Below are 15213 nucleotides of genomic sequence, written 5' to 3'. Positions count from 1 at the left end.
CTTCTCTAAATGTTTGATTGAATTCGCCTGTGAAGCCATCTGGTCCTGGGCTTTTGTTTGTTGGAAGATTTTTAATCACAGTTTCAATTTCATTGCTTGTGATTGATCTGTCTATATTTTCTATTTCTTCCTGGTTCAGTCTTGGAAGGTTGTGCTTTTCTAAGAATTTGTCCATTTCTTCCAGGTTGTCCATTTTATTGGCATAGAGTTGCTTGTAGTAATCTCTCACGATCCTTTGTATTTCTGCCGTGTCAGTGGTTACTTCTCCTTTTTCATTTCTAATTCTGTTGATTTGAGTTTTCTCCCTTTTTTGTGTGATGAGTCTGGCTAATGGTTTATCGATTTTGTTTATCTTCTCAAAGAACCAGCTTTTAGTTTTATTGATGTTTGCTATTGTTTCCTTCATTTCTTTTTCATTTATTTCTGATCTGATCTTTATGATTTCTTTCCTTCTGCTAACTTTGGGGTTATTTGTTCTTCTTTCTCTAGTTACTTTAGGTGTAAGGTTAGGTTGTTTATTTGAGATTTTTCTTGTTTCTTGAGGTAGGATTGTATTGCTATAAACTTCCCTCTTAGAACTGTTTTTGCCTCATCCCATAGGTTTTGGGTTGTTGTGTTTTCATTGTCTTTTGTTTCTAGGTATTTTTTGATTTCCTCATTAATTTCTTCTGTGATCTTTTGGTTATGTAGTAATGTATTGTTTAGCCTCCATGTGTTTGTGTTTTTTTCAGTTTTTTTCCTGTAATTGACATCTAGTCTCATAGCCTTGTGGTTGGAAAAGATACTTGATATGATTTCAGTTTTCTTAAATTTACTGAGGCTTGATTTGTGCCCCCAGATATGATCTATCCTGGAGAATGTTCCATGAGCACTTGAGAAGAAAGTGTATTCTGTTGTCTTTTGGATGGAATGTCCTATAAATATCAGTTAAGTCCATCTTGTCTAATGTGTCATTTAAAGCTTGTGTTTCCTTATTTATTTTCATTTTGGATGATCTCTCCATTGGTGAACGTGAGTTGTTAATGTTCCCTACTGTTATTGTGTTACTGTCGATTTCCCCTTTTATGGCTTTTAGCATTTGGCTTATGTATTGAGGTGCTCCTGTGTTGGGTGCATAACTATTTACAATTATTATATCTTCTTCTTGGATTGATCCCTTGATCATTATGTAGTGTCCTTCTTTGTCTCTTGTAATAGTCTTTATTTTAAAGTCTGTTTTGTTTGATATGAGAATTGCTGCTCCAGTTTTCTTTTGGCTTCCATTTGCATGGAATATCTTTTTCCATCTCCTCACTTTCAGTCTGTATGTGTCCCTAGGTCTGAAGTGGGTCTCTTGTAGACAGCATATATATGGGTCTTGTTTTTGTATCCATTCAGCCAGTCTGTCTCTTTTGGTTGGAGCATTTAATCCATTTACATTGAAGATAATTATCAATATGTATGTTCCTGTTACCATTTTCTTAATTGTTTTGGGTTTGTTTATGTAGGACTTTTCCTTCTCTTGTGTTTCCTGCCTGGAGAAGTTCCTTTAGCATTTGTTGTAAAGCTGGTTTGGTGGTGCTGAATTCCCTTAACTTTTGCTTGTCTGTAAAGGTTTTAATTTCTCTGTTGAATGGTTGTCAAGTTTTAATATGGGGGCTTCAACTAGGAGGCACTAGGAAGTTACTAAAGGCTTTTGTGATGTGGTGGGACTGTGGCTTCAGGAGACGGAGATGGACTTAGAGCAGGTATTTGGAGGGAGATTGATGTTTAACCTTTTAAACGCAAGTGATTTTTATTTCCCTCTTATACACACAAAACACTAGGTTCTTACTTGGAATTTCCTAGAAGAAGTAGGGTCCACTTATTGTTTCTTTTTAAAAACCACCCTATTATATTACGCATATGTACAACACATGTACACAGAGACTCATAAAGCCCTGTCACACAGACACACTCACACAAATGCACACATTTCCTCCTACACACACCCACTGCCTCTCCCGTTCTTGAGATCTCTTTTCTGTGGTACTTGGTGGCCCTCCTTCTTTTCTGCCCTGGCACACTTGAGTGACATGTATCTTCCCACCAGTAACATAGGGCTTACTCTGGCAGTGGTTCTCACAGGGGTCATTCTATAAAACTCCCCTAGTAGGCATGTAAGAATCTCCAGGGAGATACATATAGTTTGAAAAAGTCTTCCCTCCCTCACCTTTACCATCACCCCACAGTGGCTGTGATTTGATATCACTTTCTAGAATGGTTCTTCTCCCTGACATCTCCTGAGAATCTAGTGGATATGGAACACCTGGTTTTAAGTAGAGTCTGATGAGAATTTCTTACCCCTTGGTTAGCCTCTTTAAAGCAGTGCCATCCAGTAGAACTTTCTGTGATGATAGAACTGTTCTCTGTCTGCGCTGCCCAATATGGTAGCCACAGCCACACGTGGCTACTGAGCTCTTGAAATGTGGACATACAGGAAAAATAGAGGACTCAGTAGGAAGACAGACAATGAATAAATGGTAACTCCTACCTTCATTTTGAATTGCTTTTTAAGTTTTTTTGTTTTAGTTTTTGCAGAAGTCAACATTGGTTCACGTGGGTGTAGTTACGCTCATCTTTTACCTAACTTCATTTTGATTGATAACTCAATATTTGATTGAAGTGTAGGGACTTCCCTGGGGGCACAGTGGTTAAGAATCTGCCTGCCAATGCAGGGGACACGGGTTCGAGCCCTGGTCCAGGAAGATCCCACATGCCGCGGAGCAACTAAGCCAGTGCACCACAACTACTGAGCCTGCGCTCTAGAGCCTTTGAGCCACAACTACTGAGGCCCACGCACCTAGAGCCCATGTTCTGCCACAAGAGAAGCCACCGCAATGAGAAGCCCACGCCCCGCAATGAAGAGTAGCCCCCACTGGCCGCAACTAGAGAAAGCCCGCATGCAGCAACGAAGACCTGATGCAGCCAAAAATAAATAAATAAATTTTTTTTTTTAAGTGTTATCCATGGGTCTCCTGACAAATGATTCTTTCTCTTGCCTCTGTTCCCCTTCCTGATAAATACATACATACATATATGTATATACGTAAGCTTTATTGAGATATAATTCACATATGGTACAATTTAGTCAGTTAAAGTGTACAATAGCTTTTCATATATTCAAAGAGTTATGGAACCATCAACATGATTGATTTTAGAATATTTTTATCAGCCCCATAAAACTCAGTAGTAGTCACTCCCCCATATTCCCTACCCACCACCCCCTGCCCTAGCCATTTACTAATCTACTTTCCTGTCTCTATGGATTTATCTATTCTGAGCATTTCATATGGGTGGAATCATACAATATATGGTCCTTTATGACTGGCTTCTTTCACTAAGCATGATGTTTTTTAAGGTTCATCCATGTTGTAGCATGTATTAGTACTTCATTTCTTTTTTTTTTTAATTTATTTAATTTATTTATTTTTGGCTGCGTTGGGTCTTCCTTGCTGTGTGCGTGCTTTCTCTAGTTGCGGCGAGTGGGGGCTACTCTTCATTGAGGTGCGTGGGCTTCTCATTGCGTTGGCTTCTCTTGTTGCGTAGCACGGGCTCTAGGCATGTGGGCTTCCCTAGTTGTGGCTCGCGGGCTCTAGAGCGCAGGCTCAGTAGTTGTGGCGCGTGGGCTTCGTTGCTCCATGGCATGTGGCAAGTTCCCAGACCAGGGCTTGAACCCTTGTCCCCTGCGTTGGCAGGCAGATTCTTAACCACTGCGCCACCAGGGAAGCCCAGTACTTCATTTCTTTTTATTGTCAACTAATATTCCGTTGTATGGCTATACCACATTTTGTGTATCCATTCATTGGTTGATGGACATTTGAGTTGTTTCTACTTTATTTGCTGTTATGAATAATGCTGCTGTGAACATTTATGCACAAGTTTTCATGTGAACATATATCCTCATTTTTATTGCATATACATCTATGGAGTGGAATTATTGTATAGTAACTCTGTTTAACTTTTAGAATAACTGCCAAACTGTTTTCCAAAGTGGCTGCGCCATTTTACATTCCTACCAGTAATACACGAGGGTTCCAATTTTTCCACAACCTTCCCAACATTTGTTATTATCTTTTTGATTATAACCATCCTAGTTATGAAATGATATCTCCTTGTGGTTTTGATTTGCATTTCCCTGATGGCCAATAATATTGAGCATCTTTTCATGTGTTTATTGGCCATCTGTATGTCTTCTCTGGAGAAATATCTATTCAGATCCTTTGCCCGTTTTTTAATCGAGGACTTTGTCTTCCTCTGTTCTTTTCACTTGGCCTGAGCAGGATGCTGATATGCTAACTGGTGACGAACAAGTGTGGAAGGAGGTTCAAGAATCCCTGAAAAAAATCGAAGAACTGAAGGCACATTGGAGTATCCTTTTACCTGTGCATTGAGTTGTTTTGTAGGATTGCTTCCTTACTGGTTGGAGCCTAGTATTAATGAATCCATGTCCAGGGTTTGACCTCTCCACGAGCCAAAGAGCTTCATTCTTTTCCGTGGTCACAGGTTGCGTCCCTGACCCCAGCCAACAATTTCAGTAATGGCTAAGGAAGATATGGTAAGGTCAGCATGAATTCCTCTCCACCATTAGATGGTAATCCAAATTTATAGGCAGGATTAGTGGGACAGTAAGTAGTACTCTCTTTATATGTACAAGGTAGCAAATTTCTGGATTCCCTTCCTCCCGTAACCTACATCTCTAAAAAGTAGAACTTGGAATCCTTATAATTTAATGACTGTAGTCAACCATGACTGCAATGGCAATGGGAGTTGCTTCATAATACATTTTCTTGGTGTAAATAGTGAGGGGACCTCGGGAGGACTGTCAACCCTGGAGGACTGTAAGAGCCCGTGGTCTGTCAGCCTTTGAGTCTCAAGGAGTTGATTAACTCCCAAGTGGATTCACTGTGTTCCCCTTTCTCTTTTCTCCCAATCGTCTTATGGTCATGGAAAAGTCTGCAGAAAGGTGCCTGTTCTGTCATCCATAGTCTGTTCTCTTTGGGTGGGCTGTCTTCCCTGCTCCCCTCACTGGAGCAGAGTGACTTGTGGTAAACACCCAGAAAATGCAAATACAGGTCAGCATTAGCTTGGGAGAAAAGCCTCTTAGTTAAAATTATTCCATTTTTTTGCTCACTGATGTGTTTTACAGGAAAGGTTTGCCTTGTTTGCCAGGTGACTGTTGCCAGTGTTTCGAAGGGAAGTTGTCATGTGGTCCCTCCCAGCTTGCTGGGGGAGAAAGTAGATGTATTCCTGTCAGCGGCTGCATCTGGTTTTTACTTCTAAGGCTTGTCACCTCAAACCTCTTTAAAATGAGTTGGAGCATATGTAAATGAACAGGCAAATAATTATGGAGGTCATGCAACATGATGTTAAAATAGAGTCAAAGTCTTGCCGCAGAAATGTCTGGCATTGTGTAAGAGACAGGCATTCCTCCTGACAATCCATCAAATATCTAATCCTAGGATGAAAAGCCACAGAGGCTAGCCTGGCAGTCTGTTACGAAACCAGTGCGTTGCCTAAGATTCTGCTTCCCCCAGCCTCTGGGGGTCACATGCCGCAAACTTTAAACATGCACGTCAGGTGGATACCACAGGAAGTCATCAAGTCACTTTTCTTCAATAAATGTGCCTCTTCCGAGACCAGAGGCAACTCCTCAGAGACAGGACTCGTCCTGAAATTACACAGTGTTATGTACAGAAAGGCCCTCAGCCATGTGTTAGGGGGCCTGTAGTTCTAACCAGGAAGTCGGGCCTGTGGGGTAAGGTATTATGCCACCAGGGGCCCCCGCTGAAAGAAAAATATATTTCCTGCGAGGGTTACTTAAAATAGGAGCTCCCACTCACGCAAGTGGCTTGATTGGTTTATCAAAAGTGTTCACTGATGTGTTGGAAAGCAGTGCCCTGAGAGTCTGAACTGTGGAAAAGGTAGATTTTGCCGGAGGGAGGGCAAAGGACAGGTGGGCCATGTGTCCAGGACGGGGGATGCTGTGTTAGGACCTGAGGAAAAGGCTTTGAGTTGGAGGCGGGGCGGAGAGCCCTGGGCTGTGTGAGAGTCGGGCAGGGTGTGGGTGTATGGCAGGGAAATGCCATCAACCTTACTCCACTGAACCATCTTCCTTAAGCTGGTCACGCTCGGAGGTCATGACACAGTAAAAGGAGGTGGAAGGCACTGATACTTGTGCAGTATGATCTTGTGAAAGACACTAAGTGTTCTCCCGCTGTGTCCCAGGTACACAGTTCTGCCTGGCTCAGGAGAGAAGACGTGAAGCGTTTTTAAAAACTTTACATATGGTATCTTATTTAATTCTTACAGCGACATTAGGCATTTTTATTTCTGGCCTACTTCAGAGCACAGGTGACGTCCTCAGAACCTCAAATCTGACCAGTGACAGCACTAACTTAGATTTAAATCCAGCTTTTTCTGCGGTCCAGCGCTATGCCATTTCTGTAAATCTGCAAACCTTGCGCCCTGTGGAATTCCAGCCTATGGAAGCAGATGAATTCAGAGCTACACGGGTTGAAGGTGAGGGAGGAGCCGGGGCCGGGCAGCTCCAGCCCAGCATCCTTCTAGGCCTCGGCCTTGCCTAACACAGCATGAAAGGGAAGAAACTGTGTCAGGTCCCTGGGGCCTGCCTTCTCTCCACCTGCAGCTGTGCTTCTGAGGGAGTTCACCTGAAGGACTCGAGGCGTGCTGCATGCACCACGTCCTCAGTGCTCTGACTGCCTTGTCAGTTTTAAAAAGTAAGGTCGCACTGGGCTCCATGAGAGTAAGTTATGGACTTCCGGTTAATCGGAAAGTCACTGTGGCTCTGAAGTGAATATTGGGTCTTCTCCCCACCCTTTTCAAAGCATCCTTTCCCCCTGCCTGCAATTTATGTACATAAGCCACATGTTCTTAATATTTATCTTTTACTTTGGGGGTTTAAAATAAGAATACCTTTATTTGGTTAAGCATAGACTGGAATCACTTTTGTTTTATAATCAAAAACCTTAAATTAGAGATCCACTGGAAATGGATTTCTTTAAGTTGTTTCCCCTAGTGTGTGCCTGGGGTTGTGTTTTTGGTTTCTTATACGGCCAAGGTTCAAATGACACAGAAGCAAAAATGAGCTCCTCCTTTTTTAAAAGGAGTCTCTCTAAAGCTTCTTTCATTTCAGATCATTTTTGAAACAGAAACTAAAAGAGTAAACAATTTTAAACTGAACTAACTTAGTCTTTAGCTCATTTAATAAACAGCTGCATTTATTTCATGGCTAGGTTTAAAGAGAATCCGTGTAGGAATAGGAAGGAAGAATGGTTCTCTGGAAATCTAATCCCTCAAAGCACAGGCTTGGTTGGAAGATGGTTTGTTGATGTAAACAGAATTTCCTTCTCTGAGACGCCACTCACATGTTTTTGTTTCTCAAGTGTGTTTTCAGGCAGCTCATCTGGCTAAATAATGGGCGCTTCCTTCCCTCCTGTGCCTGGGAGCTCTTCAGCCTTTTCGAGAATCTCATTTTACTTTTGTTTTTTCTTGATGAAGACAGTGAATCCTTAACTAAGGTTAATAACAGAGTGGGAACAGGTTCTGGCCATGTGCCAGACGATCCTAAGCAGTAACGCAGAGCGGCTTCCTGATATCAACATCTACCAGCTGAAGGTGCTCGACTGTGCCATGGACGCCTGCATCAACCTCGGGCTGCTGGAGGAGGCATTGTTCTACGGCATTCGGACCATGGAGCCGTACAGGTGAGTCCCAGGGAGGGGCTAAAGTAAGGGCTACAGTGTCTTTGCTTGGGGCAGAGGCTCGAGAGAGCCTGACATCATCCTGATCATTGCTGCTTTGTAAAAGCGTTCCATCTGCTTCTCACAGCGTGTAAAACCACACCTTTGTTCATTTATGCGTTCGTTCTTCATTTGTAAAGTTCCTTCCGTGTGTCAGGCACTGTGGGTGTGCAGGGACTGATGAGATGCTGTCTGCACGTGGAGCTAGTGCTTGTAATAAGGTGCAATGCTCGCGATGGCAGAGGCAAGGACAGAGTTTGGGGGAGCAGAGAGGGGCTCGGCACAGACGTAGCCTGGGGGCTGCGGCCTGTGGCCTTAGCCCTGCTGATCTAGGTGAGGACACCGGTACAGGACCCTCCACCTGGCTGACAGCAGTGCTGGTTTCTTCCATTTCTCAGGGCTTTATGGTTCCCAGGGTGCCTTCACTCGAACCCTCTGACCTCATAATCACCTTATGACCCAAGCAGGAGAGCAGGGAGACAGCCCTGCTCAAACATGTCATTGAGTCAGAGGAAGGAACTACTGGTAATGAATTGTTTCTTGACCGGCCTCAGTTCTCCAGACCCGTGCGTGTTTTGCCCCTAGAGGTTCTGGTTACTCAGGGGAGCTTCCGGAGGGAGGGCAGTGTTGAAGTCTAGTGCTGAGAATTTGGTGCTGGTGGGTGTGGGACCCTGGTTTGCAGTGGGCTAAGAACATAAGTTTGGAAGATGAGATAGATGAGTCCAGAAGAAAGGGCACAGAGACGCATATACCATCATCTGAGGTTGGAATAGCCGCCTCCAGCACAGAACAAGGTCACTCACTGTGTGGAAGGTGCCCTGAAAGCATCTGGGACCTGGGGAGGCTGGGGGAGGCCCCTGCGGAGGAGGGGCACCATTCCAGGCAGATACTGAGTTTCCCAGCTCTGAAGACCATGCAGACATGATGTCAGCCCTAAGGGGCTGAGCAGAGTGAAGATCCAGGTCTAGACCTATGCAACATGGGCAACAGGCAGGGGAGTGGTCCTCAGGGAAGGAGGGGAGGGAGGCAGAGCCCAGGGCGCCGCCTGTCCCCACTTGAGGAAGAGCCTCAGAAGACACAGGAGCTAGGAAGTTCCCAAGATCAACACGATAAGAACAGAAGCAAGTCCAGGGTCTGGTATATCAGTCCGGGCAAAGGGAGGAAGCCAAAAAAAAAGTGACACATTTGGTCAGGAAGCCAGGAGCACGGTGCAGACAGAGAAGGGCCTAAAGATGGCATAGACCCACCAGCCAGGTGCATGGCAGAAGTCCATAGGCCAGCCACGGCACCAGGGTGACCCTGAGGGTGTTTTTCAGAACTTCTCTAGGTGGTTTCTCCCAGTGCCTTGTGGTTGAACAGCTTCGGAATCCAGACTGTGAGTCAGCTTTAATCAAATTTATAAGAGATTGCCTTGAGGGCTGGGACTGTAGACTTTCCCATGAGCGTGAAATGTCTGTTAGGTATGATGAATCTTGTGGGTTCTCAGAAAATATGAATTGAATACAGAGAGATAAGGCTTAGTTCGTTCTCCGTGTTGCAGTGAGAGGCAGTTTGGGGACAGTTGGCGTTACCCCTCTGAACTCAGGGCTCGGGCTCACGACGCCAAACCCCAGGCTGCCCGGTGAGCAGATGGAATCTGGCCAGGAGACAAAGACGGAAAATCCTCTTTCCTCCAGACCCCCTCGGCGGCGGCTCGCCCGCTGCCGTCTGGGGCTGGAAGGGCACTGGGCCCGCCGCCCAGGCGCAGGAATATATGTTGGTCCCCCGGCTTCATTAGGAAAGCCGCATGCCTTTGAGGGAGCTCGTTCTCCATGTACCTTTGAATCCGCTTTTCTCCATGGCCCCCAAGGCTTCCCTGAAGGACTTTCTTACCCCCTTTCTTAACTGGCGGTTTCACTGACTTAAACTGGAATCAAACAAAGAGGCCTTTCTTGTAAGCGAGGCCAAGTCCACGGAATGTACTCCATGTTGTTTGGAATACATTTGGTTATGTTTCCCTGGTATTGGGCAGGTCACGATCTCTCTGTAAATGTACCCTCTGTTCTTACGCTGGGTGACACATTTCCAAGCTTCCCTCCGTTTCTCCTCCCTGGAGCTTATTAAGGAGTTGCTCTGTGGTGGTCTGTATTTCAAGAAATTAAATCTGCAATGATCCACTTCAAACAAGTGAGATCTGAACTATTTGCTTTCAAAGTTGTAGCAGAGGAAAGGTCTATCAGTAATCCAACAGGGTTAAGAGAAATGAGAGGGATGGATGCCAACAGACTTAGCCCTTTTTCCCTTTAGCTCAGGCAAAAGTGAAAATAAAGAACTAACGGGCCAGATGCCCTGCAAGCCCTTTAACAATCTTAGAGTGTGAGGTAGGAATCCGAGGTGGGCAGTGGTTTTCACCCCGCAGGTGTGCACGAGGGAACTCACGCTGTGGGCCTCCCCCGTCTACACGGTCTCCCGGCAAATGCTCCGGGTGGGTTTTTTGTCCACCTGTAGCCAAGGACACGGGTAGTTAGGCATTTGTTACTGAGAGGTGACTGGATTGCCATCTGCCGTAACAGTTTTACAATGTTAATATACTGTTTTCAGCAAGTAGATTGAGGTCAGGACTCTAGTGATGATTTTGTCACGCTGACCTTGGCTAAATCTTAACTGCTGACCTTAGAGGAGAAGGCGTCCATTATTCCATTTTTATCCAAATCACCGCGTTGCCCTCGGCTCCCTTCTTGTCACTCCATCATTTATTTTTACTCAATAGAAGTTCCTTTTATGGTGCCACATAAAATATTAAGTTCTTTATGTTTCATAAAGCAATTTGGAATTAACTCACATACAACAAAATGTGCAGTCTTTAGTATTAGATCATAGTACTTCTCCTGAGAGTATCTGTGTGTGTATCTGTGATTATATATGCAGTCATCTGTCTGTTAGCACTGCCAGCATTAAGTAATTTAAAGGTATTTCCCAAGTTTTACTTAAAAATACAATTCAGTCAAATCTCAGCTGTAAGACGAATTGGGTTTCAAAAGTTAGTTTGCCAGTTGGTAGTTTAGAACGTGGGAAGCATTTTCTTATTGAAGAAGGTGTTACAGATCATGCTGAGGTCCCCTGGACTAGCCCATGAAAGTCTACTCAGCATAGCATAGTCAATGTAGGCCATAATTTTTTTTAAAAAAAGGAGAAAGAAAACCAAAACTGAACATAGTTTTAAAAACTAAGATTTAAATTATATTGAATACAAATTAAAGTTGGTTTTCTTTAGGAGCCAGAGGCTGATACGGAGGTACAGAGGCTTCTTAAGGCTTCGAGGAGGACTTTCAATATATTCACACGTTCTGTTAATTTTTTTTTAACATCCTTATTGGAGTATAATTGCTTTACAATGGTGTGTTAGTTTCTGCTGTATAACAAGGTGAATCAGCTATACGTATACATATATCCCCATATCCCCTCCCTCTTGCGTCTCCCTCCCACCTTCCCTATCCCACCCCTCTAGGTGGTCACAAAGCACCGAGCTGATCTCCCTGTGCTATGCGGCTGCTTCCCACTAGCTATCTACCTTACGTTTGGTAGTGTATATATGTCCATGCCACTCTCTCACTTCATCCCAGCTTACCCTTCCCCCTCCCCGTGACCTCAAGTCCATTTCAGTATATTCACACGTTCTGGTAATTTTTGTTGTAAGAATAATACATACTCCTAGGAAAGGACATTTTCAAAACGACGAAAGGTAAAAATCATCCTCATCTTTCACATCCTGTCCCACTCCCTAAAGATAGCCATGGTAAGTTTCTTTCTGAACTTTTCCATGTGTGAGGGACTCGTCTGAATATATTCCAAAGCCCCACTTTTCCCTCCTTCCTTCACTTTCTGTCTTCTTGTCTTTCTTGGGGAGAGACTCGGTCCCAATCCTGATCTATTAAATATGCCCACTGGCGTGGTGGGTGGGGAAGGAAAGGTGACAAGGAGAAAAGGGATGGAGAAGCCAAGAATTCTCCTTAGTGGGAGAGAGAAGGAAAAAATAGGGTCGCTCTCTGTCTCATGTTCCATAACTTGCTTTTTTCACTTTATGACAAAGTGTGGACATCTGTGCAGATCGACTCCTGCATGTCTACCTCATTCTTTTTTTTTTTTTTGCGGTACGCGGGCCACTCACTGTTGTGGCCCCTCCCGCCACAGAGCACAGGCTCTGGACGCGCAAGCTCAGTGGCCATGGCTCGTGGTCCCAGCTGCTCCGAGGCATGTGAGATCTTCCCGGAGCGGGGCACGAACCCATGTCCCCTGCATCTGCAGGCGGACTGTCAACCACTGCGCCACCAGGGAAGCCCTACCTCATTCCTTGTAACAGATACCTAGTATATCATCTCAGGACTGTACCGTAATTTGTCCATGCGTCCCTCTGGTCTCCGTGTATGTTTACCATGTCAAACAGTACTATGGTTAACAGCCACCACATACTTGCATCCTTGTGTTCTGATGTGACTGAAGCCATAGCGTGAATCCCTATGATAAATTCCTAAATGATAACTTGCTGCATCAAAAGTTATGTACATTTTCAATGTAGATAGCCATTATCAAATTGTGTCCCCCGTCCACCAAAGTGTTCCTCTTTCCCCAAAAGAATTAAGAATGGATAGCATGATCTTGATTATGTCTGATTTAAATTCATTTCATAATATATAAGGGCCTTTTCCTGATCAAAGTCTGTTCTTATAGAGTGAGGTTTGCTTGTATTGATTTACTCATCCAAAAATAGTGCTGGGAATGACGTTTTGTAAGTTACCTGGAAAGAGGCAGAAGAACAGGAATGACGAAGGGTCTTACACGTGAGTGCGCGAGGGGTATGAAGTCCTCCTCAAGGGGAAGAAATCGTGAAAGAGTAAGATTTTTTCTCGTCATTTTCTGTGCTTTGTTGTCAGAAAAAAAAAATGGTGGGAAGAATGGCAGTAAAATGCAGCTGGTGGTTTGTGTACATGACGTAGTTACGAGTAAGTGTTTGTAACTCAGAGATTGCCAGTAATTACATAGCAGCCATTTCCGTTTTGATTTTGCCAGTAATTTTTTGACTCTTCCCTCAGAAGCTTTAGCAGATAAGTTGATGAAATGTAAGGTTTCATCACAGCAGTACCTTCTACGACTGTTTTCAAGCTGGCTTTTCTTCTGAAGACGTTTACAATTGGTCTTCTGTGGGTTTTTGTCTAGTCCAAGAGCCAGCAGAGCATATGTGGGTGCACGTTCCCCGGGGCGCAGTCACTCACTCACTCGGCACTTACTTGGGCCTGCTCTGCTGTTGCCTCGTCTCTCCATGTCACAGACCTTGTTAGGCTGCTCCAGGAGGATGCTTGTGTCCATATACCTGTCCGTGAAGCTCATTCCTAGAGGGCAAGGTCTTGGCTGGGGGTATCAGCTGTAGGACTTCTCCAGACTCACAGAGGAGGACCCAGAGGTAAGGCAGAGCTGGGTGTCCAGCCAGGAGGGACATGAGAATCGGAGCTTCACCCAGCGTACTGTTCATGCACCTTGTTTGCAATCTGTCTTCCATGGTGAGGTTTACAGAATTATTTCACCCAATGAATGAACAAATGTTTTACTCTCTGCTTACTGATGTGGACAATAATCCCTTAGCCACTTAATCATTTTGTTTCCACACTGTAATTTTCAATTAAAGTATCTTTGGTGGCCAAACCCCTCTATGAGAGTTTGAGCTCTGTGTGCATGTTTGTGTAAAATACCGAGTTACCTGATGCCTCTAATCGGGGCCTCTCTTTCTTTGCTGCCAGTTCTGTGAGATTGACTTCTTAGTCATGGCCCCTCGTCTTAACACTGGGGCAATGACAATGACCACCGGCCTGGCAGTTGGGGTAGGGGCCCGTCGAGGCCCAAGCACTCTTAATTTAACCTGCTTAATATCAGCCCCTTAGTTTAATTCCAAAGGGCTCTTTTAATTCAGAATCTAGAAATACAACAAAAGGAAAAAGAAGGCAAAGGAGAGAAAAGAGGAAGAGGAAGGGGGCGAGAACAGCGCAGATGATGAGATGCCGCAGTTCAGGTGCACGTGTGTTTACCTAAACTACCGACTTGAGGGCTTCCCTGGTGGCGCAGTGGTTGAGAGTCCGCCTGCCGATGCAGGGGACGCGGGTTCGTGCCCCGGTCCGGGAGGGTCCCACATGCCGCGGAGTGGCTGGGCCCGTGAGCCATGGCCGCTGAGCCTGTGCGTCTGGAGCGTGTGCTCCGCAACAGGAGAGGCCACAGCAGTGAGAGGCCCCCCTACCGCAAAAAAAAAAAAAAAAAAAACTACCGACTTGAGCTCATCCCTAGTTACTCGTGTTTCCAGGTCCAGATAGCCTGGAGCTAGTGTGAGGCTTTTGGTAGGAGAATAAAGAAGAGCAAGATGACTAATTTCTCTGACTGCACTTTCCTTGGGGCAGCGGAGAAATGAAACCGTCTTGCCTTCAGTGGTCCACTCCTCTAAAGACACCCTAACTTCCCTTTCGCTCTTACCATCTTGCTGGAGATGCCACCTGTGTGTTTGGGTAAAGACATTTATTGACCAGTGTTCTGGGTGGTTCCAGCCCTGACCCCACTAGTTGCATGAGAATGACCCAGCTGTGTGGGTTTCGTTCCGAAAGAGAAATAAAGGGGAGTCTGTGCATGGAACTGGCGTGAGGCTCTGACCCTCCAGCCCCTCTGGAAGAGGGGAGGGGCGGCCACGAGCCCACCCATTCTGGAGGCCGCAGCTCCTCTGCCCGTTGCCACCACCCCAGGCCTCTGGCCCTTGAACAAGAGCTGCAGATGGTGACAGAGCTCCCGGTGACAGCAGACGGGCCTAGGTGACAGCTTCACAGACCAAGCCTTAATCCAGCCTGGATATTCCCACCTGACTTAAGGGTGGCACAGATGACTGGGCGCTGCTGGTATATGTACAGCCCCTGCTGGGGAGGGGAAGATGACCCACACGTTGCCCCCAACATGCTGTGCACAGCAGGACACATGTGAAGCCCGTGCTTCCTGCTGTCTCCTGGCCACACAGCTCTGTATGTTTGTCTTTCCTGGCTACCGGAGGGCCACCACCTGACCATCGTTCAGAGACCCTGGATCTAGTGTTGATCCGCCCACTCCCCCTGTGCTAGGATTGTTAGGTCAGCACATTGCCCAGAGCCACATTCCTCCTCTCAGACGAGAAAACCCCATAGCCGTGGGCCAGCGTCATCCATCCCCACACTTACCTTGACTCTAGACACCCCAGGCTAGGTCGGGGCACAGGACATACTTCTTGTCGGTTGCATTTGCCTGATTCCCGGTAAACAACCTCCCTGGGGAGCAAGATGAAAGCCGCCCTCCACCCTGGCATTAGGTACCTGCACAGGAAGGCATTTCACCTTCTGTGTTCACCCATGTATATTCTCTGAGAAATGATCTGTCCTCCTTTTCTTTTTTTTTT

The 15213-nt window shown here is 45.5% G+C and overlaps 1 protein-coding gene across 2 annotated transcripts in view; it reads left to right on the top strand.

Annotated features, from left to right (window-relative positions):
* The window catches only part of SMYD3 (SET and MYND domain containing 3), a 716238-nt gene that overhangs the window by 603204 nt on the left and 97821 nt on the right, over nucleotides 1–15213 (top strand). For both annotated transcript variants that reach the window (XM_065875526.1, XM_065875530.1), the window contains 2 exons: nucleotides 4302–4389; nucleotides 7571–7745. In XM_065875526.1, coding sequence (XP_065731598.1) covers nucleotides 4302–4389; nucleotides 7571–7745 — 263 coding nt within the window. The remainder of the gene's footprint in view (nucleotides 1–4301; nucleotides 4390–7570; nucleotides 7746–15213) is intronic.

Source organism: Phocoena phocoena, chromosome 1 (genome assembly GCF_963924675.1).
Source record: "Phocoena phocoena chromosome 1, mPhoPho1.1, whole genome shotgun sequence".
NCBI lineage: Eukaryota > Metazoa > Chordata > Mammalia > Artiodactyla > Phocoenidae > Phocoena > Phocoena phocoena.
The sequence above is the reverse complement of the archived record's forward strand: the minus strand, read 5'-3'. Positions and strand labels throughout refer to the sequence as shown.